Source organism: Mesoplodon bidens (assembly GCF_964165515.1).
Source record: "Mesoplodon bidens genome assembly, chromosome: X".
NCBI classification, from domain to species: Eukaryota; Metazoa; Chordata; class Mammalia; order Artiodactyla; family Ziphiidae; genus Mesoplodon; species Mesoplodon bidens.
In genome coordinates this window covers 21680554-21707393 of record NC_138163.1, presented here as the reverse complement: position 1 = coordinate 21707393, position 26840 = coordinate 21680554, and the positions used below count along the sequence as shown (strand labels likewise).

The following is a 26840-nucleotide window of genomic DNA, read 5'->3' as shown; positions in this document are numbered from 1 at the left end:
TGTCATCAACACACTATTTTCCTGGCCATTTTCACATAGTTCCTGGTGCAGGAAGAGAGTCCTTCACAGCGCAGATGCTGGCCTAATGAGAGTACATACCACAGTGCAGCAAAGGGCTCTCGAATCAATAGTGCTTTCTGGCATACACCTCCTTGGTAAGCACTTTTGCAAGGTGGACATAAAAATAAATGTGCAATGTAATATTTAAGAGTAACCTTTAGCTATTAAGCTGATTGCCTATCAAGCTGTTACCTTTGCAGTAGAAGCTCACTAATTTATGCTCGCATAAAATCCCTATAGGCAGGTACCTCATTCAACACACCCTAACCCGGCTGAGGGGTGAGGGAGGAGGATATAGGTAGGGAGGCTGTGCGGCCTTCTTAACTCGACAAGCTCACCATGAAGAACTTCAGTCTCTGACTTTTCACTGTCCTAATAAACAGCAGTGAAAAGTCCATTGCCTTTCTGTGTTTCTGCGTTTATGTGCTTGCCCATGATTCCAAACGAAGCAGTCTGCAACAGGCCCTTCAGTCCCAACCAAGTGTCAGCCAAACTTAAGGAACCTTACAAATAAGCCCAGCTCAGAGAGCTGGTATCAGAAAATGAAAACTCTTTCTGCGCTTTCACCAATCAATTCTTCATGTGGAATACTATCTAACCCAACAGTCACTCTCATTTTTTAAAAAATCTTTTCCTAGCAAGGAGAAAATTCTTCACATGCTTAATTATCACCTTTCTAGCCTATGTCCAGAAATCTCCCAGGATTTCTGATACAGCAAATTCAAAAATGATGTGACATTTTCTTTTAGTAGGCAGAGATGGCGAGTTCTGAATCCATCCTTAGTCTCTCAGCTGGCCTAATGAGCAGGGGCATTTGAAGCAACTGTCCTATCCCAGAGCACTTGTGCCCACAGTTTCTGTTCAAATACTTAAAAATTGAATGTGTGATGAGTAAGTAAGGCTACAAAATAATAATTCCTATATAAGTTATTTAATTCTGTGTTTTTTAGTGTATATAGCCGCTATTGCTCTATGCAAGGAGGTTCTAACAAAGCATGACACAATAGATAACTTGTGAAGATATTTTAGAAGGGATTGACAAAAGTTTGAAAACTTTTGATTTTCCTATTCTAACCCGCACCAGTCATCCATAGCTTTTCAAGTCTCTCTTTGGTAGCCCCAATTCAAACACGTACAAACATGTATGCGTGCACACATGCACGCTTACATACATACAGGCACACATACAGAGTACATAAAAGGCAACCTTCACTCCCAGGATGGAAAAAGGTAAGGATTCTAAGCATCAGGCCAGGCTAGCCGTGCTCTATGAAATAATGATTAGAGCATGCATTTATTGAATGCATACTATGGGCCAGGAAAACTGTCAAAATATTTTCTTAACATTATTGAATTTGAGCCTCACATTTCATTTATCACCATTTCATGTATGAGGGAAACTGAGACTCGGAGAGTCTAAGTAATTTGCCCAAGTTCACAGTTAGTGAGCAAAAGAACTTGGCTTGCAGCCCAGGTTTCCCTGACCAACTATGCACATTCTTTAGTTATTGATTTCACTGCCCACAAAAAAATATGGCAACCTTGTTCAAGATTTGAAGGGTTATTCAGGCTCTATCAACCTTCATTTGGGAAGCACAATGGAATAAATAAATGCAAGTGTGGGTCTCATGCTGTGATCAACAAATGCTCTAGTAGAATAACTGCCTCACATAGCACTATATCCATTTGAATGTCTTCAAGTGCAGATGTCAGTGTGGTTTATATATGGCGCCAATTAGAGTCCTTTTCTATGCAGAATGTGGTGTTGCATAAGTTAGTTGTTCACCTACACTGACGTGTCTTAAAGACGGTTGGGCAAATTCATGGGCAAGAAAGTGTATTTTTCAGTAAGTCCCTCTGAGAATAACCAAGAACACAGAGGGAAAGAAAGCAATTGCTCAACCAGATTATGAGTTTCAAATGAAGCTTTCTCAGAGCAGCGACAAAATGAATTATCACAGGAGCTAACCGGATGGTGGGAAAAAGGCATTGCTTGACTCAATGGTCTCTCAGGAGAGGCAAGAAACAGGTTTTCTAAAATATATAAACGAATCCAACTGTTCTACTTAGACTCCCTGGCTGCAGTAGAGTATCTGGAGTTGAACTAAATATTGATGACTGAAAACAAAGGAACATGAAAATCCACCCGTCCACATGCTGATAAATTATTTTACCCTAATGTTAAAAAGGTTACAGGTTAAAAAGTTATTTGAGCACTGTGTATTTAGTGGAATCTCTTTATGGCATTGATGGAGGAAACTCACAATGGGGTTTTAGGCTAATTGTGAGATGTTGGACTTTTACACAGATTAGTGCTCCTCAAACTTTAATGTGCTTACCAGCCACCTGAGTTCTTGTTAAAAAAGTAGATTTTGATACAACCAATTTGGGGTGTAGCCCGAAATTACGCATTTTTAACATGTTCTCATGTTATGCTGAGTACAAGGGTCAATATGCCTTCATAGGAGTAAGCCAGCCAGGCTGCTAGGCAGGTGAGGGAACCGCCTTTGCTGGGGTAATATACTATGATATATTAGTGTTGAATGCAAAACGTGGACATTTTAAGAGAAAAAAAGTTCACAATGTAGACTTAATCAAAATTAAAATTTTTACCCATCAAAAGATACTGTTAAGAAAATCACAAGCCTCAAAATGGAGAAAGTATTTGCAACACATATATCTCATAAAGGACTTGTACCAAGAATGTATAAAGAACTATAACTCAGTAGTAAGAAAACAAATAACCCAATAAAAATGGGCAAAAGACTTGAACAGACACTCGACGAAAGAAGGTACACGAATAGCCAATAAGCACTCGAAAAGGTGCTCAACATCAATAATCAAGAGACAAAACCATAAAGAGATACCATCTCACACGTGGTAGAGGCAAGGATGTGGAGCAACTGGAATGTTCATACATTAATGGTAGAGGTGTAAAAACTGACAACTACTTTGAAAAACTGGCAATTTATTTTAAAGTTAGACCTATATTTTCCGTATGACCCAGAGATTCCACTCTTAGGTGTTTATCCAAGAGATGAAAAACATGTCTACAAAGAGACTTGGGCAAGAGCCTTATTCATAATATGAAAAAACAACAGCAACTCAAAAATTCATTAGCAGGAGGTTGAAAAGCAATTTGTGTTATATTCATCCAATAACACACTACTCAGCAATAAAAAGGAATGAACTACTAATATATGCAACAACGTGGATGACCCTCAAAACCATTATGAAAAGTGAAAGAAGTCATACACAAAAGAGTAAACACTGTAGATTTCCATGTATGTGAAATTATATAACAAACACAACTAGTCTGTTGTGATAGATATGAGAAAATGGTTACTTCTGGGTGGTGGGAATTGACTTGGAAGGGGTACAAGGAAATTTTCTATATTTTGATTGGCTAGTAATTACTTGGTTGTATACAATTGTCAAAACTCATCAAGCTGTACACTTAATATCTGGAGATTTTGTGTAAATTATACCTCAATTTTTAAAACCCATTTTACTTTAGAATTGTTCGTGAAAGCTTTTACTAATTTTCACAAATGATGATCCAAATAATGAATTTATAAAGGCCTTTTCTTCCAATCAGGATCAGTGATAATATTGGCATACATATTCTCCACCCTTTTTTTTTGAATCCACTCGAATTTACTTATTTATTTATTTATTATTACTATTTTTTAATTTTTCGCTGCATTGGGTCTTCATTGCTACCTGCGAGCTTTCTCTAGTTGCGGCGAGCGGGGGCTACTCCTTGCTGTGGTGTGTGGGCTTCTCATTGCGGTGGCTTCTCTTGTTGTGGAGCGTGGCTCTAGGCACGTGGAATCTAGGCAGTAGTTGTGGCACATGGGGTCAGTAGCTGTGGCTAGTGGGCTCTAGAGCACAGGCTCAGTAGTTGTGGTGCACGGGCTTAGTTGCTCCTTGGCATGTGGAATCTTCCTGGACCTGGGCTCAAACCTGTGTCCCCTGAATTGGCAGGCAGATTCTTAACCACTGAGCCACCAGGGAAGCCCCTGGCCATCATTACTTAAAATAATTTTCTGCACTCTCTTCTCCTCCTGGCAATGTGACTACACATTTGCTTTACCTCTTGATATTGTCCCACAGACCATTGCTGTTCTGCTCTTTTCAGTCATTTTATTCTGTGCTTTGGTTTATATAGTTTCTACAATAACATCTTCAAGTTCAATGATATTTTCTTCTGCAGTGTTTAATATGCTCCTACAACTATCCAGGGAACATTTCATTACAGGTATTGTATTTTTCAGCTCTTGAAGTTCTATTTAGTTCATTTTTAGAGATTTGATCTCTTCTCATTATATGTATGTTTTCCTTTACATTATTTAACATATTTATAATGGCTGTGTTAAAATATTTATATGCTAACTCCATTTATGTTATTTCTGGGTCTATTTTTTATTGTTTATTATAAATTTTTATTTATTTAATTTATTTTTGGCTGGGTCTTTGTTGCTGCTCATGGGCTTTCTCTAGTTGCAGTGAGTGGGGACTACTCCTTGTTGCAGTGCACGGGCTCTAGGTGTGTAGGCTTTGGTAGTTGTGGCACGTGGGCTCAGTAGTTGTGGCTCACGGACTCTAGAGTGCAGGCTCTGTAGTTGTGGCACACGGGCTTAGTTGCTCTGTGGCATGTGGGATCTTCCCGGACCAGGGCTCAAATCCATGTCCCCTGCCTTGGCAGGTGGATTCTTAACCACTGCGCCACCAGGGAAGACCTGGGTCTATTTTTTAAATTAACATTTCCCCGGTTATACATCACATTTTCCTGATTCTTTGTAGGCATATTAATTTTTTTTTTTTTTGGTGGTATGCGGGCCTCTCACTGCTGCGGCCTCTCCCGTTGCAGAGCACAGGCTCAGCAGCCATGGCTCACGGGCCCAGCCGCTCCGTGGCATGTAGGGTCCTCCTGGACTGGGGCACGAACCCGTGCTCCCTGCATTGGCAGGTGGACTCTCAACCACTGAGCCACCAGGGAAGCCCCGAGGCCTATTAATTTTTGATTGGTTGATGGGTATTGTAAAATTTACTTTATTGAGTGTCTATATTTTATTGTCTTCCTTTAATGAAGAACTTGTTTTGGCAGGCAGTTATTTTACTTGTGGATCAACTTGATCATTTTATGGCTTTTAAAAAAAAACTTTAAGTGGGATCTAGAATAGTTTAAAGTCTAGGACTATTTTAGTTCTGCTACTACAGGGTGATGTCCAGAGATGAAGCTACTGAAGGGCCCAGTCGATGGCATGAGCAGTGGTTTCCCCGGAGTTCAGAGGGGTCATCGGTTTGATCTGGGATGGTCAGAGAAGACTTTACTGGGCAGAGGGTACTTGATGTGTCCCTGGAAGGAGGCTAGAATTCAAACAGGCTGAAAAGACAGAGAGGTTTCTAGGCAGGGAAGATTCCAGAATCACAGCTGTAGAAGTGGCAATGCTCAAGGCAGGACTGTTCCTGTGACTGAACTGTCCAGCTGGGCTGGGCTGGGTAAAGTGGAAATAAAGCAAAAAGGCAGAAATGAGGGCCAATTTTGTCACTCCTCAATGATGAAAAATAGGGCATAACCATTTTGGGGAAGGTTCATGCTATTTCGAGATCTGTTTGGATCCACATGGTGGCTTCACAAGGTTTTATAGGGTAAATCTGAGCACTGCAGAGCCACCCAGCCTATTATATGAACTGGAATCACATTCAAGGGCTAATGGGAAACAAATAATGTACCATTTCTGGTCCAGCTTTTTGTAAAGCAATAAATTGCTTTGAAAATACAGTATTTATGCAAATGTGGTATTACTATCAGTTACCACATTTGCATAGCCATCTGCTACATTTTTAGAGCTAAGCTCAGAAATCTTTCCACTCCAAGACTCTAAACAAGGCTTTGTGATACCTATCACGTTATGTACCAACAAGCTTTTAGGATGGCTAGAAGTCCATCCTATGACCATTGAAACAAAAGCCATCTGGACATATTGATTATTAATAGATTTTCAATTAATTAATGTAGTCTTGAGCTAAGACTTTGCACACCAGTTCTACCTACGCATGTGCTGAATATGCACTGTTACAGCCAGGGAGCTTCCTCTGGCTCTTCCCATACACTCAGAGCCTAGCAAGATGGAACAGAGATTCACTCACTCACTCACTCACTCATTCATTCATTCAACCAACGAACCACAAAATATTTGTTATGTGCCAGACACAGCTCTAAGAGCTGGGCATATAGATATGAACAAGATAGAAAGAAATCCCTGTCTTCATAGATGTTACATTCCAGTGGGGAAAACAGAAATAAATTGATCTGAAATATGAAGTCAGGTAGTGACAGTGTGTGAAACAAAGAAAGCAGGACAGAGGGACAGAGTGCGACTGGAGTGGTACTGCAGATAGACTCAGCATGGAGGGCCTGTCCTATGCAACGACATTTAAGCAGAGGCCTAAAGAAAGTGAGCGAGTGAGTCATGTATGTGTCTGGGTGAGAGTGCTCTGGGCAGAGGTAGCAGTAAGTGAAAAGTATGTGAGGGAGAAGCTTGCCTGGCACATTCAAAAAAAGAGCAAAGAGAACAGTGTGTCTGGAACATAGTGAGCAAGGAGGAAAACGGTAGGAGATCAAGTCAGAAAAACCGGCATATGAACTAATCATATAAGCTATGGTAAGAAGTTGTCTTTTCTCTGGGAGAGAAAAGAAGACACTAAAAGGTTTGTGCAAGAAATAAAATGTTACATCAGAGGTTCCGATTTAACTTTTTGGAATAGGGTATTTTCAAAAGTTCCTCCGATGATTCTAATGTGCATTATGGGCCGAGAATCACTGTTTAGCAGGATTACTGTGTCTGCCTTTTGAGAACAGATTTTGTGCAGAGGGAGCAAGGGTGGAAGCAGGAACAGCAGTTAGGAAGCTGTTATAATAATCTAGGCCAACGCTGGTGATGCCTTGGATTAAGGTGCTTTGAGACCCAGAGGAGCACGAGTTGGCTCTGAGCGCCCCCGTCAACACCTTGGCTACGGCTGCGAGATGGGGACGCATCTGGTGCTCTGGCCTTTCAGCCCTTCTTTCTCTATAGCTGGACTGGCCGAGCCTCCCCCCACCCCTTGCAGAACCAGAGAATCGTGCCTAACCAATAAGGGGGACTTAGGAAGTCTTGGTTAAATATTTCAGGGACCTCATCATAAAATCCTTCTCTAATGCAATGACAAAATTCTAGCAACCGAGCTTATGTTCTCCTGTGGCTTTGCCCCCCGACACAGATTAAACTGAAGCTTTATGATCAAACACTTGCCCACCTGGGATCTGGTCACCCAGGTTCTCCAGGTAAGGGTAAGGGTCCATCCTCACCTACCCTTCCTCTAAAGGCTAGATGTCTTATGTTATTTTAGTCTAATTTTAATAATGAGTACTATTTTTGAGCACTCACTCTGGGCTATGCACTTTTCTAAGCATCTTGTACCAACAAATCCAGTCATCCCCATAACCCTAGGAGGTGACTGCTGCAATTATACCTGTTCAACAGATGATGTAACTGAGAATCAGAGCTGTAATAAGTAACTTGCACAAAGTCGCACTCTAAGTCCCAAGGCCAGGATGTAAACCTAGGTCTGTATGACTCCAAAGACGGTGAGCTTTTAATCAGTTAACGTCTCCCATTCCAGAAGCCAGCTTCAGACGAGACCTGGAACCTGCTGACAAACACCTCCACCTTACTGCCTCCCTGGATCTCTGCCTCATCCTGCCCTTCCACGATGGGCGTTTTCCCTCTGCTTGCACTGCCCTGAAACTCTAAACCTGTTTGATGTGCTCTGGCTGTTTTGTTCCAGCTTCAAACAAGTGGCTGTATCTGGTTTCTGGGTACCTGGCTGCCCTTTGGAGTGGGGGTGAGTCTGACTACTTCTCCAGGAAGCTTGCCTTCTTCCAGAACAGTGACGTTTGAGTGTGTGGCAGCTGGACATCCTCATTCCTGTCATGCCATCTCCTCCTGCCCTTCCAGGAGTGCCATTTGCTCTTACTTCTGGGGAGCCAGCAGCACCATTTGGAAGGGACAGTACCTCGTCCTCTTACTAGGGCTCTAGTTTGCACCCTGGGGAATGTGAACTTCTAAAGCCCTTGGGAAAGGCAAAACTCCATCAGCACCTGCAATCTTTCAGCATCTCTGACAAATGGAAGCAAATAGATATAAATACATAGATATAAATATAAATATATTCTTGCACAGGTGTGTGCAAATACAGTTTTCAATATTAACAATGCATTACACGGTGACTTATCTATCTGCAGCTGATAAAATATATTTGAAGAAGGAGCTTCTTGGAGTCTTCCAAGTGCTTAGGTGTGAACAACTCTCTTGGGCAGCTGAATGTGTGTGTGCGGAGAATGCTGGAATATGCAGGCCGAGCACTACCAAATGATTTATTAAAAATCACCCTAGACACAAATTTAAAATTGTTAATAAAAAATATGAGCAAAGAAAGGTGATTGGAATATAAACTACTAAGTAAAGTGGGAGAGGACCTAATTTGTATCTGATATGCAGCATTAAAAACTCAATTTGTACATGAATTTTGTAAAGCCCAGAGTTTATTGAAACTGACTGTAAATATATAAAGAAGTATTCATCCTCCGGTGGAAAAAGGTAAAAAGGAGTGCTCAGATGGAAGGGTCACTGTGCTGCTTGTTCAAAAAGCTGCTCTTTGCTTTTTGTTAACAAACAATGGCCAGTTCATTTTCTACATTTTCAGCCAAAAATACATCTATGTGTCACAGACCTGATAAAAGCCTCTAGTGTCAAGTGGAGTCTATCACTGCCGAGGGCACAAAGGTGACACTGAAGCAGCCAATACTGGCCTTCACTGGCTCCTACTAAAAGTAAGCAGGATGTGTGGGGTGGCTTCAAGGAGCTGAGCACCTCCGATGTTCCCTTCTGTGGCCAAAGGAACTGAATATATTGGGTGGGGGTTTTCTCTCTTCTGCTCTTCCCTGAAAACAACCTCCAAGTAACCACTTGGCAAACCTAGCTATGCCACCTGTCATCATTTTGTCTCTGGCTGGTTTCTCTCTTTCTCTTATCTCAAGGTTGTTTTTCATCATATCCGCTAACACTGGGGATCCTGGAGGATCCTTTTCCCTGGCTCAGTGAGCTTCGGGGTTGCTTTCAGCCTACTTTCCTCCACTCCCCTTCTTCCATCCCCAAACCTGCGGTTGGGTGGGCTTGGCAAATGCAAATTCACTTCAGAATTGACCTGAACTAAAAAAAGCTGAGAAGAGCTAGCTTCTAACTAAAACTACCTCTATAGGAGCCATAAAAGGATGACAGTGCATTACTGGCTCCTCTGGGAGGTGGATTAGCACAGTATTTTAACAGGTTTGAGGATCAGGCAGACCTGGGTTCTTGTAGGAACTGTACTATTTTAATAGCCAATTGACTCTGTAGAATAATGAGGATTAAATTAGATGGTGTATATGGAGTGTTCAGTACAGTCCCCAGAACAGTGATAATAGTGATTATGATTCTGAAACATGCCACTAAGGGCAGCCCCAGGAAGAATTTGCAGCACTGAACACCTACTGCATGATAAACAAAGCATTCCCTGTTCTCAAGTTCCTCACAGACTACCAGGGGATATCACAGCTATGCATGTGTATCTGAAGCCTAAGACTGGTAGTAGCAAGTATTATGTGAGGAGGTCACAGAAGGAGCTGAGAATGGAAGGGAAGGGAAGAGAAAAGAGAAGAGCACCATTCACCGGAGAAAATGTCATCCAAGAAGCAGACATGGACCTGAGACTTGAAGGATGAATAATTGTCTCAGATACTCTGTGGAAGATCAAGGGATAGACATCATGAATAAAGAGTGAGTAGCATGGTTCTAGACTATATATCATTTATCACTGTCATAGTCCCCCATAGTGTCTGGCACACAGTAGTTGTACAATCAGCATTTGTGGAATGAGTGAAACCAACTGGTAGGGCTTCATGAATGGAGGGAAGGGAACTGCAGGATGTGTATGGTTACTTTGGGTCAATCAGTGGAGTCATGAGAGGGAGGTGTTTACTCCCCGTTTAACCTTGCACCCCCATGCCCACAGCTCCTTTTCCTCTATCCAGGCATTCAAGTCCTCTGGCCCTCACCAACCAGGGCATTCAAGATATATCTACTGCTAATGTGGCTTTGTTCACTCTGACGCTCCTCAGGACCCTGCTTTTTAAAAAATATAGTAGTCTATATTTTTATAGACTATAAAAATAATGGTCATCAATGGCTTAAATATCACCTTTGTTTCTCAAAGGTCATGGGCTCTTCCCTGGCAATATTTTGTAAGGCTCCATCACATGTTCTGAGGTCAAGGCTATGTCCATATGCTTTAGCATTCTCTGTTTAACAACAATGTCATGGAATTTAAATAACCAGGTCTCTTTGCTCTACCAAATGCCAAATCATGACATTTGTCTGCATTGTTGGTTGCCCCTCTTGTTAACATTGCAGGCCTTTGAAAATGGCCTAGAGAGACCGTCTGGCATTCAACATGTTCATTTTACAAAGAAAGAAACTGAGGCTCAAAGAGGAAAAAAGCTATCTGCCCAAAGTCATATATCAAGTTATGGCAGGATAGGAGCTAGTACTCACATATCTCCCCTCCATTTTTTGGTTCTTAGATCATGTAATTGGAGCCGCTAACATTTGTTTTATTCTTCTCATTAATTCATACTCTTCTCTCAACCCAGTTCTCGCCTCCACCATGGAAACATAAGCAGGGAATTTCATCCATACTAAAATGTTAGTGATGCTATCTGACATGTAACTCTCCAGTCTGAGAATCTTAACAGTCCCCAAAGCGTGGCTACTGGGGATGTGGATGATTATTTAAGATCCCCTACTTGCCAACAGGGTTTCAGAACATGCTGCTCTAGAGACATTGAGTGCAGTTAGCACATTTCCACATAACTGGGCTCAAGTTTTAACTGTGAAACTTAATCTCTAAATGACCCTAGGCAAGTTAACTAACTTCTACATGCCTCAGTTTCCTTATTTTTAAAATGGGGATGATGAAAATTTATGCACAGGATTGTCCTCAGAATTAAGTATAATAGTACAATACACGTAAAGAGCTTAAAAGATGGAGAGAAAGCCTCATCTGTACCTGATAGAGATAATTTAGATGATGAGATTTGGATCTTTCAGCTGATGAGATTTAAATGAGATTTTGGATTCTGAGCTGATGCTATAATGAGATGAGATGGGAACATTGTGAATGTATTTTGCACTTAGAAGGGATGCGGGTCATTGGAGGTCAGAGGACAGACAGTGGTTGGCAAAATTCTAAAATAGTCTTCAATATTCCTGTCTCCTGGTGTATAAGCCTTTCCCTTGAATGTGAGCAGAATCTGTGAATGTGATGGATGTCACATCCGTATTAGATTATGTTGTATGGTAAAGATGAAGGAACTTAACGGATGTAATGAGATCCCTATTTAGTTGGACTTTGACTTAATCAAGAGAAAGATTATTCTAGGTGGGTCTGAGATATTCAGGTGAGCCTTTTATAGAAGACAGTGGAGATGAGATATAAAAGTCTCTCTCCTGCTGGCCTTGAAGAAGCAAGTTGCAAGGTAATGAATTCTGCCAACAACTACCTATATGCTTGGAAGAGGACTCCAACCCTCAGATGAGACCACAGCCCCAGTGACACTCTGACAGTAGTCTGCGAGACCTTGAGCAAAGGTTCCAGTTAAGCCATTCTATACTCAACTCACAGAACTGTGAGATAATAAATGGATATTGTTTTTAAGCCACTAAGTCTGTGGTAATTTAGTATGTACAGTAACTGTTCAATAAATCAGTTTCCTTCTACCACTTATTTGGATATCTGAGCACTTTACGCTTATTAAATCTGGACTCCATGTCATGGGTTTCTTCCTCTTGTCTCCCATGCTTCTGATCAGGCCTCATCTGCCATGACTTAATTCTTAAGTGCCCCTGGTGTCTGTACACCCAGCCTTGCCCTGTCTGAACTCTACCTGGAGGTCAGAGCATTCCCCTAGTATCTTTGTCCCTGTAGCCACAATTACTCAAGGGGCAGGTGCTACTTACCATTGAAATACTATTCTCTACATTTTCTGCTTCTTTGGTTGGTAACCTTTGGTGAGACCTCAAAGTCCCTCTGGCTGTCCTAGCACTAAGCAGTTCCAACTGAGTGCCTTGGAGACAAGATGCCCTCCTCCACTCATTGACTTTCAACTGCCATTGTTGACAGTTTCACAATGGGCCCTTCATGGAGGAATGACAGCTCCTGAGGGTGCTGTCCTATTACTTCAGTGCCTACTCCCTGGTTCCTCACAGTATGTAGTTAGTTAACCTCCCCAATGTTCCTCACATTTGTCTCCACGCCAGGCAGGCACAGGACCACACTACTTGATCTCAGGCTTATGGACAACATCTGGGGCACATCTGTGCATGTACTGGGCCACCCAGGGCTTTCACTTAGTGTCTTTAGGGGCCTGCATGGCCTTGGACCTCAGCTGATGGTTGGGTCTTTTCCATCCAGTGCAGGAAGTGTCACAACCTATGGAGAGTACTGTCTCCTCGGCTGGCCTCGGAGCTCCCCAAGCAGGCTTATGACTGAAAATGAAGAAACTGAGGTTCACTGGGATGAGATGACTTGCTCAAGTGGCTGAGCCAGGTCAGTCAGACTCCAAACTCTAGGGAATTAACAGTTCAACCATTGTAGTATGTAACCTGTTCTCCTGGGTTGTGGAAAATTTTGGCTCAGGAATTTGGAGATTTAGTTTCTGGTCCTAACTATGCCATTCATTTAATGTGTACATTTGGGCAAGTCTTGTTTGTTCTTCTGTGAATCTCAATTTTCCCATCAATAAAATGGGGGGAATAAAGGAGACTGCTATGTCAAATGACCTTCTAGGTCATTTCCAGCTCTGCCCTTCAAAGACTTTATAAAATATACATTAGGGCCCCTAGTTTACCTGACTATTTTGGAATATCATGCTTTGTCATTGTAACTGCTCAGGGACCCAAGGCCACTAGTAATTTTAATTGATAGAATATGGTAATGAGACAATGAAAATTGATTCTTTATGTCAGGTTGTGATGTATCATATCTGTTCAATCAATACATATTTGCTAAAATGCCTGTTCTGCCCAAAACAATGGATTACGTGCTGTGGGGAATTCAGAGAAGTAGGAGAAATATCACCTGCCCTCCTGGAACTCAGTACTAATGAGGGATGTGGGAACCAACTGAAAAATCTATATTCTAAGACAGCAGTGTATAAGAACCATAGGATAAATTATAATGCAATGAGCAGGGGGAGTGGTCAATGCTTTGACTTTAGATGCCAGAGATCTAGATTCTAGACTCACCTCTGAGTCATCCGCTCACTGTGTCACCATTGCAGGACACTTCTCCTCATTGGACCTCACTTTCCTGAACAGTGAGAATTTTCAGTGTTGGCATTAGAAGATTCTATAAGATGAGATAGACAATTTTCGGTAAAAGTGAATGAAAAGGCTTATTGATTTTAGTATTGTATTCCCAGCATCCTTCCTGGGTGGAAGAAGGGTGGATGGAGCAAGTGAGAGTCAAGTTGGGCTTTAATGAATGGAAAGAATATTAGGTAAGAATAAGTGAAAGAACTGCATTGCAGGTCATATAAGCAGCATGAGTATCAGGATGTCAAATGGACCATATGCCTGGAATGAAAGGGTTCCTTTGGGGAGAAACACAATACAAAGTTTGAAAAGAAGACAGGGACAAGACTGTGGAAGACTCTGACTGGCAGGATAAGTAGTTGACTTTTACTTGTACTGAAGCTTTTGGGAACCAAAGAAGGTGTTTTTAGGTTGTTTGTTTGGTTGTCTGGTTGGTTAGTTGGTTTGTTGGTTTTAAATAAGGCAGTAGCATGATGAGAGTCGTATTTAGACAAGGAGGCACTCATGGCTGTCTGGAGTGTTGAATTAAAGAGGCTGAGATTAGAGGCAGAGGCAGCAACAATCCACATGAGAGAATGTGAGAGGCTGTACTAAGGCAGAGGCAGTAGGGGTGAAAATAAAAGAATGGGTTATTTTCAAAAATCACTGTGCAGGGAGACTTAACAGGGTCTGCTGTATGACTAGATATGGGAACTGAGGAAAGGATGAGGCAAAACCAATGCCAGAATTTCTCTCAATGTCACTTGGAAAATGAATATTTCACAGAAAGAAAAAGTCAAGGGAAAAGACAGACTTGAAAGCACAGGCAAGTGTACTTTGAGACTGACTGAATTTGAGGGCTGGCAAGACATCCATACTCAGTAATCCAAAGTGATGAATTGAAGTTCATGAGCGAGGTCACACAGTTACAAGGCAGTGGAGCCAGGATTTGAATCCAGACAGTCTGGCTCTATGCTACCCTTCTATTGATGCCCTAACGAATTACCACAGACAGTGGCTTTACACAATGCTCATGCATTATCTCACAGTTCTGTAGGTCAGAAGTCCAGGCATGCTTAACTGGGTCCACTGCTTAGGGTCTCAGATGGCTGAAATCAAGTGTTGGTCAGCTGGGCTATTACTGGGACGCTCTAGGAATAATTTATTTCCAAGATCATTCACTTATTGACAGAATCCAGTTTCTTGAGGTTGTAGGACTGAAGTTCCCATTTTCTTGTTAACTGTCAGCCTGAGATCATTTTCACCTTCCAGAGGCTGCCTACATTCCTTGGCCCATGGTCCCCTTCATCTTCAAAGTCAGCAAAGGCATATGTAGTCCTTCTCTTGCTTCAAATCTCTCTGACTTCCCCACTGCTACATCACTCTTAGCCCCTCTGATGATATTAAGGGCTCATGTGATTACATCGGGCCCACCAAATAATACAGAATATTCTTTTTATCTTAAGATCAGTTCAGTAATACTTCAAAGTCCCTTTTGCCAAGAAACAGAACATAACCCCAAGTGTGACACCAGAGGGCAAAGATCATGAACTACAGAGCATATACTCTGAACTGCTAAACTCTGATATAAAATATCAACCCAGGTAAATAAATTATGTATATTCATACAGTGGAATACTACTTAGAAACAACGATGATAAGTACAACATGGATAAATTTCAAAAAAAAAAAAAAACCCATCAGGCTGAGCAAAAGAAGCCAGGTACAAACAAGCCAGATACACATTGTATTGATATCATCCTATTTATATGGTGTTGCAGAACAGGTCAAAGTAATCTATAGAGACAGAAAGCAGAGCAGTTGACTGCAGCTGGAGGTGGGGGGAATAACTGCAAGAAAGCATGAAAAATATGTTTGTGATGATGAATCTATGCTATATCTTGATTGTGGTGGTGGTCACATGGGTAAATGCATACTCAAAATAAGTGCATATTGTTGTAACTGAACAATAGTTCAATAAGATTGATTTTTAAAAACTAACACAGAGAGGTCCAACAGCTAACTGATAAGAATTCTGGAATAAAAGCACAGATAAAATGGAAGGAAGGAAATTGTCCCTGAAAACAGTAGAAGACGATTTCTTCCAGAGTGGAAGGACATAAGTCTTCAGATGAAAAGGGCCCATCTAGTCCTCAAAAAAATAATGAAGAATGACTTGCTTTCTCTCTCTCACACACATACATTACTGAGAAATTTCAGAACAACAAAGAGAAAGAGAAAGTCCTAAAGATTTCCAGAGGTTCAAAATTGGTCACCTCTAAAGGAATAAGAATCAGACTGCTATCAGACTCCCCATAAACAACACTGGAAACCTGAATACAATCAGGAAGTATATACAAAGTTATAAGGAAAACTACAATTTTATCTCACTAAAACTATTAGTGAAACCTCATAGCAGAATAAAGTCTTTTTTAGACATGTAAGGACTCAGAAAGTTCATCTTCCTAACTCCTTTTCTTAAAGCATTCCCTACAGATGTAATCCAGCAAAATAAGGAAAAAATCATTAAAAAAGAAGTTATTGGATCTACCCTAGAAGAGTATTGAAGGAAATTCTTAAGATATCACTGTAGGCTGTGAAACATGACCAGTTTGAAGTTTGAATTAGAGTGGGTACATGGCGTGTACTCGAGAGGCCCCACAAACAAACACACAAACAGACAAACTCAGGCCTCCATAGATGAAATCATACGACTGAAAACTGAAAAAACTGCTAAAGGGACTGAAGCACTCCAGCCCCTATGAACTGTCAAAACTAAAAACTGATTGGCCCATGGCTTCCTTTGAACCCCAGAGTGAGGAGAAATTAATGGTAATGGAATCAGAATTGATCAGGAGAGGGACAACAGAGACAAAGCAAAGAGAAGGTCCAGAATAAATTAGGGGAGAAGAGAAAGCCAGGGAATCTCAGAAAGCCAGATGCAATGTTTGTGAACACTATACCAAAGAACATAAAATTAATTTCTCTTAAAAATGGACAACCAAAGTTTATCAAGGCCAAATCTCCCATAAAGTTATTATAAGAAAAAAGAAAGAAGCATAACATCCCACAGATGATGAAAGTATGCTAGAAAGATCTGCTCACAAAACAGATAAAACTCACTTATGATTTCAAACAAGTTACAAGATATTATGAAAATGATACAGTATGTGAAAGAACAATATATATCAGAATTTAAAACGCTCAGAAAGTAGGTGACAGAACTCAGGAAAGAATTATAAACAAAGAAGAATCATTTGAAAAACAAAGACTAACTAGAAGGAATAAAGGAGTGAAAAAACACAATAGAGCCTTTTATAATAGAAGGTAAAACTATATTTTTAATAACTTAGAAATGGAGATAAAACGAGTTTGAGAGACAAAAATGATAAATATTGATTATAGGCAAAAGATAGTAAATATATACGTAATAAAAATTGCTGAAGAAGGCCAAAGGAACAGAATGCCATAAATATAATTTAAAAACCTTTCTTGGTTAAAAAAATTTTTTGAAATTACATATTGAAAGTATACACTGCATGTGTTGGAATATTGACCCCAAACCAACAACAGCAAGGCACATTCTAGTAAAACCAAAGGAGTTTAAAGAAAAAGAAAAATCCCTTGGACATAGAAAAAAAAGAGCATTTTACTTATAAAGGAAAGAAAATTAGATTATCATCAGACCTTATGCCAAAAGAAAATGGAATAATAAATTTAAGACATCTAGGAAAGAAAAGTGGGAGCCAAGGACTTTTTATCCAGCAAAACTGACTTTCAAGAATAAAGGCCCACAAATTGTTGTCAACATGTAAGAAATCAGGGGATATTATTCCCATGAGTCCTTCCTGAGGAATCTACTAGAAAATGAGCTTTAGACAACCAAAATAACTAGAGAGACATCAACTGGACTGACGTGTAAACAAAATAGTTAATAAATAAAAATAATAAATGTTAAACTTTATTTAAAATATTAATCTATAGAAAAAGCATGGAAAACTTAAGCATGGTTGCAAAATAAAGCATACACTTTATCAACCTTGGCAATAGGAAAAATAAAGGAACAAGCAGATAAAAGCTGGAGGAAGGTAGTGAGGAGATGAAAAGGGAAGGATGTGACTCCAGCTTCTCAGGCTACAAAAGTAGGAAGCTAAGATATTTGTTTGTTGTTAACGGGTCAATAAACGGAATAGTTTGATCATGCTATTGGAATTTGCAGAGGTGATCAGGAAGCTTGCCTTCCCATAATGGAAGTCAAAAGGGTTCCTGGAGGCTCCTTCTGCCCTACCCTTGTTCCAAATCCAAGAGGCCAGCAGGTGACCTAAATAGAGACAACTAGATTCTAAATCCCAGCACTTTCAATCTTAAGCAGAGCGATGTAAGCACAAAATACACATGATTGAAAGTCATCCATGCAAGCAGCAGTTTAAGCTCAAAGTGTTTCTGTCCTGGTTCCTTTCTGTTTCCTAGCCTTGTCTCCAGCCTCCCATTGCATCTGCAAGCTTCCCAATATTCTGCCAATAATGCCCTTTGTTGCTGTTGTCTCAGTTACTGCAATATTGTGATTTATAAGAAATTTATACTTGGTCATTCAGTGGACCAAAATGTATTTCTCATATAAATTTGTTCTTTGTCCACAGTTCCTGGCTCATAGCTCCCCAAACCCTTGGAATTTCATGAACAATAAGAGCAATGTGAGCATCTTTTGTCATAAATTTGGTCTCTTGTCCTCAGCTCCTGAAATCACTTCAGAGCCATGAAGGTAAAATGAGTCTTCTTATTTATAACAAGACCCTTTGCACCATAACTAGGTTTATGTTAATGAGGTGACTTTTGGAAAGCAGCTGGGGATGGGGGACTTGTTGTCAGGGGAACCAACCATGAATAGAGAGTTGGAACTCCCCCTGATTTCTGGGGATAAGAGAGGGGCTGGAGGTTGAATCAATCATCTATGGCCAAGGAATTAATCAATCATACCCATGTAATGAATCCTCCATAAAAATCCAAAAGGACTGGGTTTAGAGAGCTTCCAGGTTGGTGAACACTTGGAGGTGCTGGGAGGGTGGCCCCCCTTCCCACATACCTTGCCCTATGCTTCTCCTTCCATCTGGCTGTTCTTGAGTTATATTCGTTTATAATAAACTGGTGATCTAGTGAATAAACTGTTTCTCTGAGTTCTGTGAGCCACTCTAGCACATTAATCAAACCCAAGGAGGAAGCCACTGGAACCTCTAATACATAGCTGGTTGGTCAGAAGCACAAGTGACAACCGGGGCTTGTGACTGCCCTCTGAAGGGGGTGGGGCAGCCTTGTAGGGCTGAACCCTTAACCCGTGCAATCTGATGCTGTCTCCGGGTAGGTAGTTTCAGAATTGAGATGAATTGTAGAATGCCCAGCTGGTGTCTGAGAAATGCTCATTGGTGTGGGGAACCTCCCCTCATCACACTGGAATTCAGTGTAGAACCCCTTTTAGTTACCTCGGAGTTTTTTGGTGTTGGTGGTAGTGGTGGGGGTGAAGACAGTCAAAGAATACAAATCCAGTAGATCCAGAGTTCCTCCTGGCCCTCCCCTAGATTACTCAATTAACAGAAAAGGTTGAGACAAAGAGAAGGAAGGAGACTTTCCCAAGTCAAACATTGAAGTCGCAATAGACCCAAGAAGGTTGAATGGGAAAGTGACGACAGGAGAGTGTTTGGGGGCTTTCTGCACAGAGGGTGCCGAGTGTTAGGCCACTCCTATGGTGTGAAATGAAAAGTGCTGAGCATTCTCCCTCTTTTGTAAGTTATTTCCTTTCAGACTATTGAGAGGCCTGAACTCCCAACAGACTGAGGCTTTGGAGAGCTGCCAATCCCTTGGCCCAGGCCATTCAGCCAACCTGCCGGAAGACACTGATAACAAGAGGATGCTAATTACCGGAAATTTGTTTGCATACAGAACATGAAACTTTCTCATTATTGGAGGATTTGCATCAGCTACACGATACAGATTCTCAGTGATGACAGAACGTTCTCATTTGATTGGGTTGTACAAATTCTGTGTGGATGACTTACCTCCTAATTAGCAGCAAAAGGGAGACTAGAATGAAGCAGTAAAAACCTAAAGGAAGGTCAGGAGAAATTCTCGTATTTCCTGGTTACTTGAAGGGAATAAAGAAGTAGAAAGCTCAATTTCGTTTCTTTTATGGCTGAGTAATATTCCATTGCATATATGTGCCACATCTTCTCTATCCATTCTTCGGATGATGGACACTTAGGTTGTTTCCATCTTCGGGCTATTGTAAGTAGAGCTGCAATAAACATTTTTTTTTAATTTTTTTAATTAGTTTCTGCTTTACAGCAAAGTGAATCAGTCATACATATACATCTGTTCCCACATCCCTTCCCTCATGCATCTCCCTCCCTCCCACCCTCCCCATCCCACCCCTCCAGGCGGTCACAGAGCACCGAGCTCATCTCCCTGTGCTCTGTGGCTGCTTCCCACTATCTATCTACCTTACGTTTGGTAGTGTATATATGTCCATGCCTCTCTTTCGCTTTGTCACAGCTTACCCTTCCCCCTCCCCATATCCTCAAGTCCATTCTCAAGTAGGTCTGTGTCTTTATTCCCGTTTTGCCCCTAGGTCCTTCATGACTTTTTTTTTTTTAATTCCGTATATATGTGTTAGCATACGGTATTTGTCTTTCTCTTTCTGACTTACTTCACTCTGTATGACAGACTCTAGGTCTATCCACCTCATTACAAATAGCTCAGTTTCGTTTCTTTTTATGGCTGAGTAATATTCCATTGTATATATGTGCCACATCTTCTCTATCCATTCTTCGGATGATGGACACTTAGGTTGTTTCCATCTTCGGGCTATTGTAAGTAGAGCTGCAATAAACATTTTGGTACATGACTCTTTTTGAATTATGGTTTTCTCAGGGGATAGACCTAGAGTCTGTCATACAGAGTGAAGTAAGTCAGAAAGAGAAAGACAAATAGCATATGCTAACACATATATATGGAATTTAAGAAAAAAAAAGTCATGAAGAACCTAGGGGTAAAACAGGAATAAAGACACAGACCTACTTGAGAATGGACTTGAGGATATGGGGAGGGGGAAGGGTAAGCTGTGACAAAGCGAGAGAGAGGCATGGACATACATACACTACCAAACCTAAGGTAGATAGCTAGTGGGAAGCAGCCGCATAGCACAGGGAGATCAGCTGGGTGCTTTGTGACCTCCTGGAGAGGTGGGATAGGGAGAGTGGGAGGGGGGGAGATGCTAGAGGGAAGGGATATGGGAACAGATGTATATGTATAACTGAATCACTTTGTTGTAAAGCAGGAACTAATAAAAAATATAAAAATAAAATTAATTAAAAATAAATAAATAAATAAATAAATAAATAAATAAATAAATAAATAAATAAATAAATAAGAAGTTAATTATGGAAATTAAGGTGCCTAGAGGAGAGGGCTGGGACCAAAATGTAATTCTCCATAAAGGAATAATCACTAACTGTTTTAGATGGGCAAGAGCGAATTGTGTTCTTGAAATTAATGGGTAAAATTCGCACACAAAGGCCTCTGTTCCACCATCATCCTATGAAGGGAGCCTGAGAGCAATCATCCCAGGAGGGAAAGATAAACAGAGTGGAATCCCTGGTACGGAGTGCCCTTACCCGGCGGGGTGGGGACTAGTGGGTGTGGCTTAGCATGGCGTCCTCTCGAGAGACCTTCAGAGCAAACGTCATAGTGCCCAGCATCACTCTGGGCTGAGCTCGTGCCCGCGGCAACGGCGCCTGGAGAGGAAGCTTGTCTACTGCACCACTGAGGTGTAGGCCATGGGAGCACGAAGCAGTCGGATGCCATGGCACTGGTGGGGGCGTGCCCCAGAGGAGCCAGGTGCCAGTGCGGGGAATGAGGAGGCTGAGGAGGCAGTAGTGGCAGAGAGAGAGGAAGGGAACGAGAGTGAAGAGGCCAGACCCGCCGCCCGTAAGAGGAGCCACAAGCGCAAGACAGGCCCAGGGGAGCCGCTCACAAAAGAGCCCCGCCGGAAACGTGCTAAAGATCATTCAGGGTCCGTTTATGAGGCACTCTTCCTGAGAGGAGAAGGGAGCGACGTGCGGATCTGCGCACTGGGGGAGGAGTGGAACTTGCATAGGGTCTACTTGTGCCAGTCAGGGTTCTTTGCTAGCATGTTCAGTGGCGCTTGGCAGGAGACAAACATGGATACTATAGAGTTGCAGATGCCTGACGAGAACATTGATCGCGAGGCACTGCACGAGGCTTTAGGTTCCCTGTACCGAGGCTCCATTCTCATCCCACCCGGTCGAGTCATCGCCATCCTGGCCACAGCCAGCATGCTGCAGCTGGACGAGCTGATTCAGCGGTGCGGGCAGGTCATGAAGGAGACTGTCAGTGCCCAGACCGTGTGCAGCTACTACTACTCTGCTGAAAGCTACGGACTCCAGACCATCAGGACCATGTGTCTTCAGTGGCTGCTGGACAACATGATGACCCTGTGTAGTGAGGGGCTATTGCGAGAAGTCAGCCTGGATCTGATGAAAGAGGTCGTTGCCTCTTCACGGCTCTTTGTGACGGGGGTGGAGATGAACGTGTACATCATGCTGAAAATATGGATGTTCTTGCAGCTGCAGCCGACATGGAGGGGCCCGCGCAGTGCCCTATTGCCTGACACCAACTCATGGTTTGCCAGGTCCAGGAGGGATTCGGAGGGCACCCCTTTCCTGGAGACCGAGCAGGGCAGAGCCTTCGTGCCAGTGTTCCAGCAGCTGCGGCTTGCCTACATAATGTGCGACCCGATGTCAGCACACGTCATCCAGCAGGATGCGCTGATCCCTCCCTCTTGGTTGTGTGGCTTGTACAGTGAGCATTGCCTTGGCCCCCTCCGGGCTGAGCAGACCAGAATTGTCCGGCCCATGGGCGTCTACGTGTCCGACCCCCAGGGGAGAAGCATGCGGTGCGGGAGCCAGCTCCACAGGGACGAGCTGTGCAGCTGGCGGTGGGAAGGCTTCAAATTCTTCTGGGACCTGGTGCTGCGCTACGCCAACCAGCGCATCATTTGCCGGTGCAGCGCACGGAAAAAGTACCGCAGCTTCGGGGTCAGTCTACTCGGGAGGAGAAAGGTCGCGTTCCGCCTGAGCCTGTTCTCCTTGGACAGGGAAGGGAGAGCCGTTTTCAGGAAGGACACAGAATACCAGATGCTTTCCCTGAGACAGAATCAAGAGCTAGAGGTAATGAACCTGGAAAACCAAGACGTGGTTTTCCCCATATATGTGGCCTGTAACTTCCTGTACCTCCAGCGAGGGGAGCGTTTCCCAGGGCGTTTGCCCCTGTAAAGCAGCTCAGAGAACTGAGCAGCTCTTTCCTGGGGTCAGGGACGACCAGCTTGGTCCAGATGCCAGCTCCTTCTGTGGGACCAACCAGGCTTGCCCATCTCTGGTAACCAATTCTGTCAGAGGCTTTGTTGAACTGTAGCTCATAATACTTGAGATTGTTTACATGAGCATATGAAGAGGACACATTTTGAAGCCCCCCAAACTCCTCGAGAATTCATTTGGGCTGTGAACATGGCAACCTGTCCTCCTGGTTTAGGATCCATCGACACCACCCCCCGCCCTGCCCATCATTTCTGTGAAGACAAAGAGCTATTGACTTTAAAGAGAAACTGTGAGCCTACCTACTCTACTACTCTTAGTGAAACTCTCTTAATATATGTGTTTCCTTTAGTTTGATTAAGTGAATGTTAAAGTAAAAAAAAAATAAGTGTACAATTTAGTGGTTTTTATTATATTCACAAAGTTGTACAAACACCACCACTAATTCCAGAATATTTCATCACCTCAGAAGGAAACCTCATACCCATTAAGGGTCACTCCTCAATCTTCCTTTCCCCCAGCTCATGGTAACTACTAATCTACTTTCTGTCTCTATCAATTTGCCTACTCTGGACATTTCATATAAATGGACTCGTACAAATATGTGTCCTTTTTTGTCTGCCTTCTTTCTCTTAGCATAACTTTTCAAGGTTCATTCATGTTGTAGATATGTCTGTACTTTGTTCCTTGTATGGCTAATAATATTCCATTGTATAGATACACCACATTTTGTTTATCCAGTCATCAGTTGGTGGACATTTGTGTTGTTTTCACTTTTTAGTTATTGTGAATAATGCTGCTGTGAATATTCATGTACAAGTTTTTGTAAGCTACTATATGTAAAATAGATAACCAACAAGGACCTACTGTAGAGTACAGGGAACTATATTCAATATAGTTGAATCTAGTTGTAATAACCCATAATGGAAAAGAATCTGAAAGTTATATATATATATAACTGTAAAAGTTATATATATATATATATATGTGTATATATATATATATATATATATATATATATATATATATATATATATATATATATATAACTAAATCACTCTACTGTACAGCTGGAACATTATAAATCAACTATACTTCAAAAAAAAGTTTTTGTGTATATACCTAGGAATGGAATTGCTGTGTCATATGGTAAATTTATGTTTAGGTTTCTGAGGAATTGCCAGACTTTTTTCCCAAGTGGCTGCACCATTTTACATTCCCACCATTGGTGTATGAAGATTCCAGTTTCATCACATCCTCACTAATATGTGTTACTGTCTTTTAAAAAAATGTAGCCATTTTACTGGGTGTGTTTACTGCAATTTCACTGTGGTTGTGATTTGAATTATCTAAATGACTAGCAATGTTGAGCATCATTTCATGTACTTATTGGCCATTTTTATGTAGTCTTCAGAGAAATAACTATTCAAATCACTTAACCATTTTTAAGTGGGTTATTGTCTTTTTATCGTCAAGTTGTAAGAGTTGTTTATGTGTTCTGGTTAATTTCCAGAGTTCTCGAAAAGTTGATTTAGAATATTTGTCAGTGTTCTCATGGCTTTTATGAAGGAAAATATTTTCATAGGCCCTAGCTCCACCATTCCCAAAGGCCTTCCCTAATTAGATACTTTTTTAAAAATAAATAAATTTATTTATTTATTTATTATTTCTGGCTGTGTTGGGTCTTTGTTGCTCCATGTGGTTTTTCTCTAGTTGTGGCGAGCAGGGGCTACTCTTGGTTGTGGTGCGCGGGCTTCTCATTGCAGTGGCTTCTCTTGTGGCAGAGCATGGGCTCTAGGCGTGCAGGCTTCAGTAGTTGTGGCTTGCTGGCTCTAGAGTGCAGGCTCAGTAGTTGTGGCTCATGGGCTTAGTTGCTCTGTGGCATGTGGGATCTTCCCAGACCAGGGCTTGAACCCGTGTCCCCTGCATTGGCAGGCAGATTCTTAACCACTGTGTCACTAGGGAAGTCCCACTAATTGTATACTTTTAATAACCAATCACTGGAAGATAATTTGCAAGCTATATAACTGCCAAAGGATTCATAACTAGAATACTAACAAATGGATAAAACTGTATGGTAAATTTTTAAAAACCCAATAGAAAATAGATAAAAGTCATGAACAGACATTTCACAAAATAAGATATAATAATGGAAAATTAAAACATGAAAAAAATGTTCAATATCATTAGCCACTAAGGAAAATGCAATTAAAACCATAATGATACGCACCTATCAGAATGGCTAAAATAAAATAGAATATTGACAACGGCAAATGCTGGTGAAGATGCAGAGAGTTTGGATCACTATATGTTTATGGTGGAACCTACAATAATACAGCCATGTGGAAAGTAGTGTGTCAGTTTCTTTTAAAACTAATTATCATATGACCCAGCAATTACACTCGTGCATTTATCCCAGAGAAACAAAAACCAATGTCCACACAAAATCCTGTTTGTGAATGTTCATAGCAACTTTATTTGTAATAGCTGAAAACTGGAAGCAACACAAATGTAGTTCAGCAGGTTGGTAACTAAACCAACTGTGGCACATCCATACCCAGAAATACTATGCAACAATAAAAAGGAATGCATGTAACAACGTGGATGAATCTCAAGGGAATTTGGCTCCGTGGGAGAAGCCAATCTCAGAGTGTTACATTATGTATGATGGCATTTATGTAACATTCTTGAAATAACAAAATTATAGAAGCGGGGAACAGATTAGTGGTTGCCAGCTTTTATGGATGGGGAGGATGACAGGGAAATGGATGTGACTATAAAAGAACAATACATGGGATCTTAGTGGTGATGAGACAGCTCCATATTGTGATCATGGTGGTAGTTACACGAATCCATACATGTGATAAAATTACACGGACCTTCACACACACGAGTGCATTGTAAAACTGATGACATCTGAATAAGCTCTGTAGATTGTACCAATGTCAATTTCCTTGTTTTGATATTGTAGGATAGCTCCCATTGGGGAAGTAGGTAAAGAGCACACAAAGTTCTCTGTACTCTCTGCATCTTCCATGAATCTATAATTATTTCAAGACAAAAATATAAAGAAATCAACCAGAGAAGACTTGTGCTTAGTCCTACAGTTGTAATGTTGCCCTCTACATTCTGATAGCTTCCCTAAAGTGGAGAGAAGAGGTAAGAAGGAGTCAGAGCTAGTAATCAGGAAATTGAAAGGAACCACAATAGATCCATTTGAGTGAATATCATGGCAGAAAGAAAGGTTCAGAAACTCCACCTTCTGTTATCAGAGAGTAAAGTACAAGGATAATGTAATAATGGGGGAGAGTTGTGAGAGTCCAGGTTTGCTTATTTATGTGTCTTTGTTGTTAAAATTTTACCCTGTAAATGTTTTAATAGTGGATTTCAAAATGACAGTCTCTCAACCTCACTAAGGGTAGTTTTAGATCTAGGGCATTTTCCCACTATATTTCTATTTTACACTGTGGGAACAATTCTGGTTCTGAGAAAATGTAAAATCTTTGATGTGTTCTCACACTAGCAATGCCAGGGAAGAAGTGGCAGATGAGTTTTCCTTAAAAAACCCAGGGGACTGAACTGACTCTAGTTCCATAATTGGTGGCAGAAACTCCATTATTCGCTATGATATTGCTAACATCAGAACGTGGTCCTCGAACACTTTCTAAAGATTATACCTAGCATTCTAGTCAATAGGGTAATTTAATTGTAGACATCCTATCCTCCTCATTAGATTATGTTCTTTTCCAGGACAAGGATCATATTTATTTCATCCCCATATTCTGAGTGCCTACGTAAGGCCTGAGTCTTAGTAAGAACCCAATACGTTTTTGATAAATAAATGATTGAGTGTGGCAGATGAGGTCATCATTCTTGGAAAATGTTTATTTTGGGGTCCCCAGTCTTGATAGTAAAGGTAGCACATTTCATTCTCTTTACCATTTCTGTGAGCTTTACTTTC

General features: G+C 41.4%; 1 protein-coding gene across 1 annotated transcript in view; it reads left to right on the top strand.

Moving 5' to 3' along the window:
- LOC308609280 (germ cell-less protein-like 1) overlaps nucleotides 1–22998 on the top strand; it is a gene marked incomplete at its 5' end in the record, with an annotated part of 35923 nt that extends 12925 nt beyond the window's left edge. The window contains 2 exons of the mRNA XM_081222981.1: nucleotides 7894–7950; nucleotides 21375–22998. Coding sequence (XP_081079107.1) covers nucleotides 7894–7950; nucleotides 21375–22840 — 1523 coding nt within the window. The 3' untranslated portion in view covers nucleotides 22841–22998. The remainder of the gene's footprint in view (nucleotides 1–7893; nucleotides 7951–21374) is intronic.
- Nucleotides 22999–26840: the final 3842 nt, after the last annotated feature.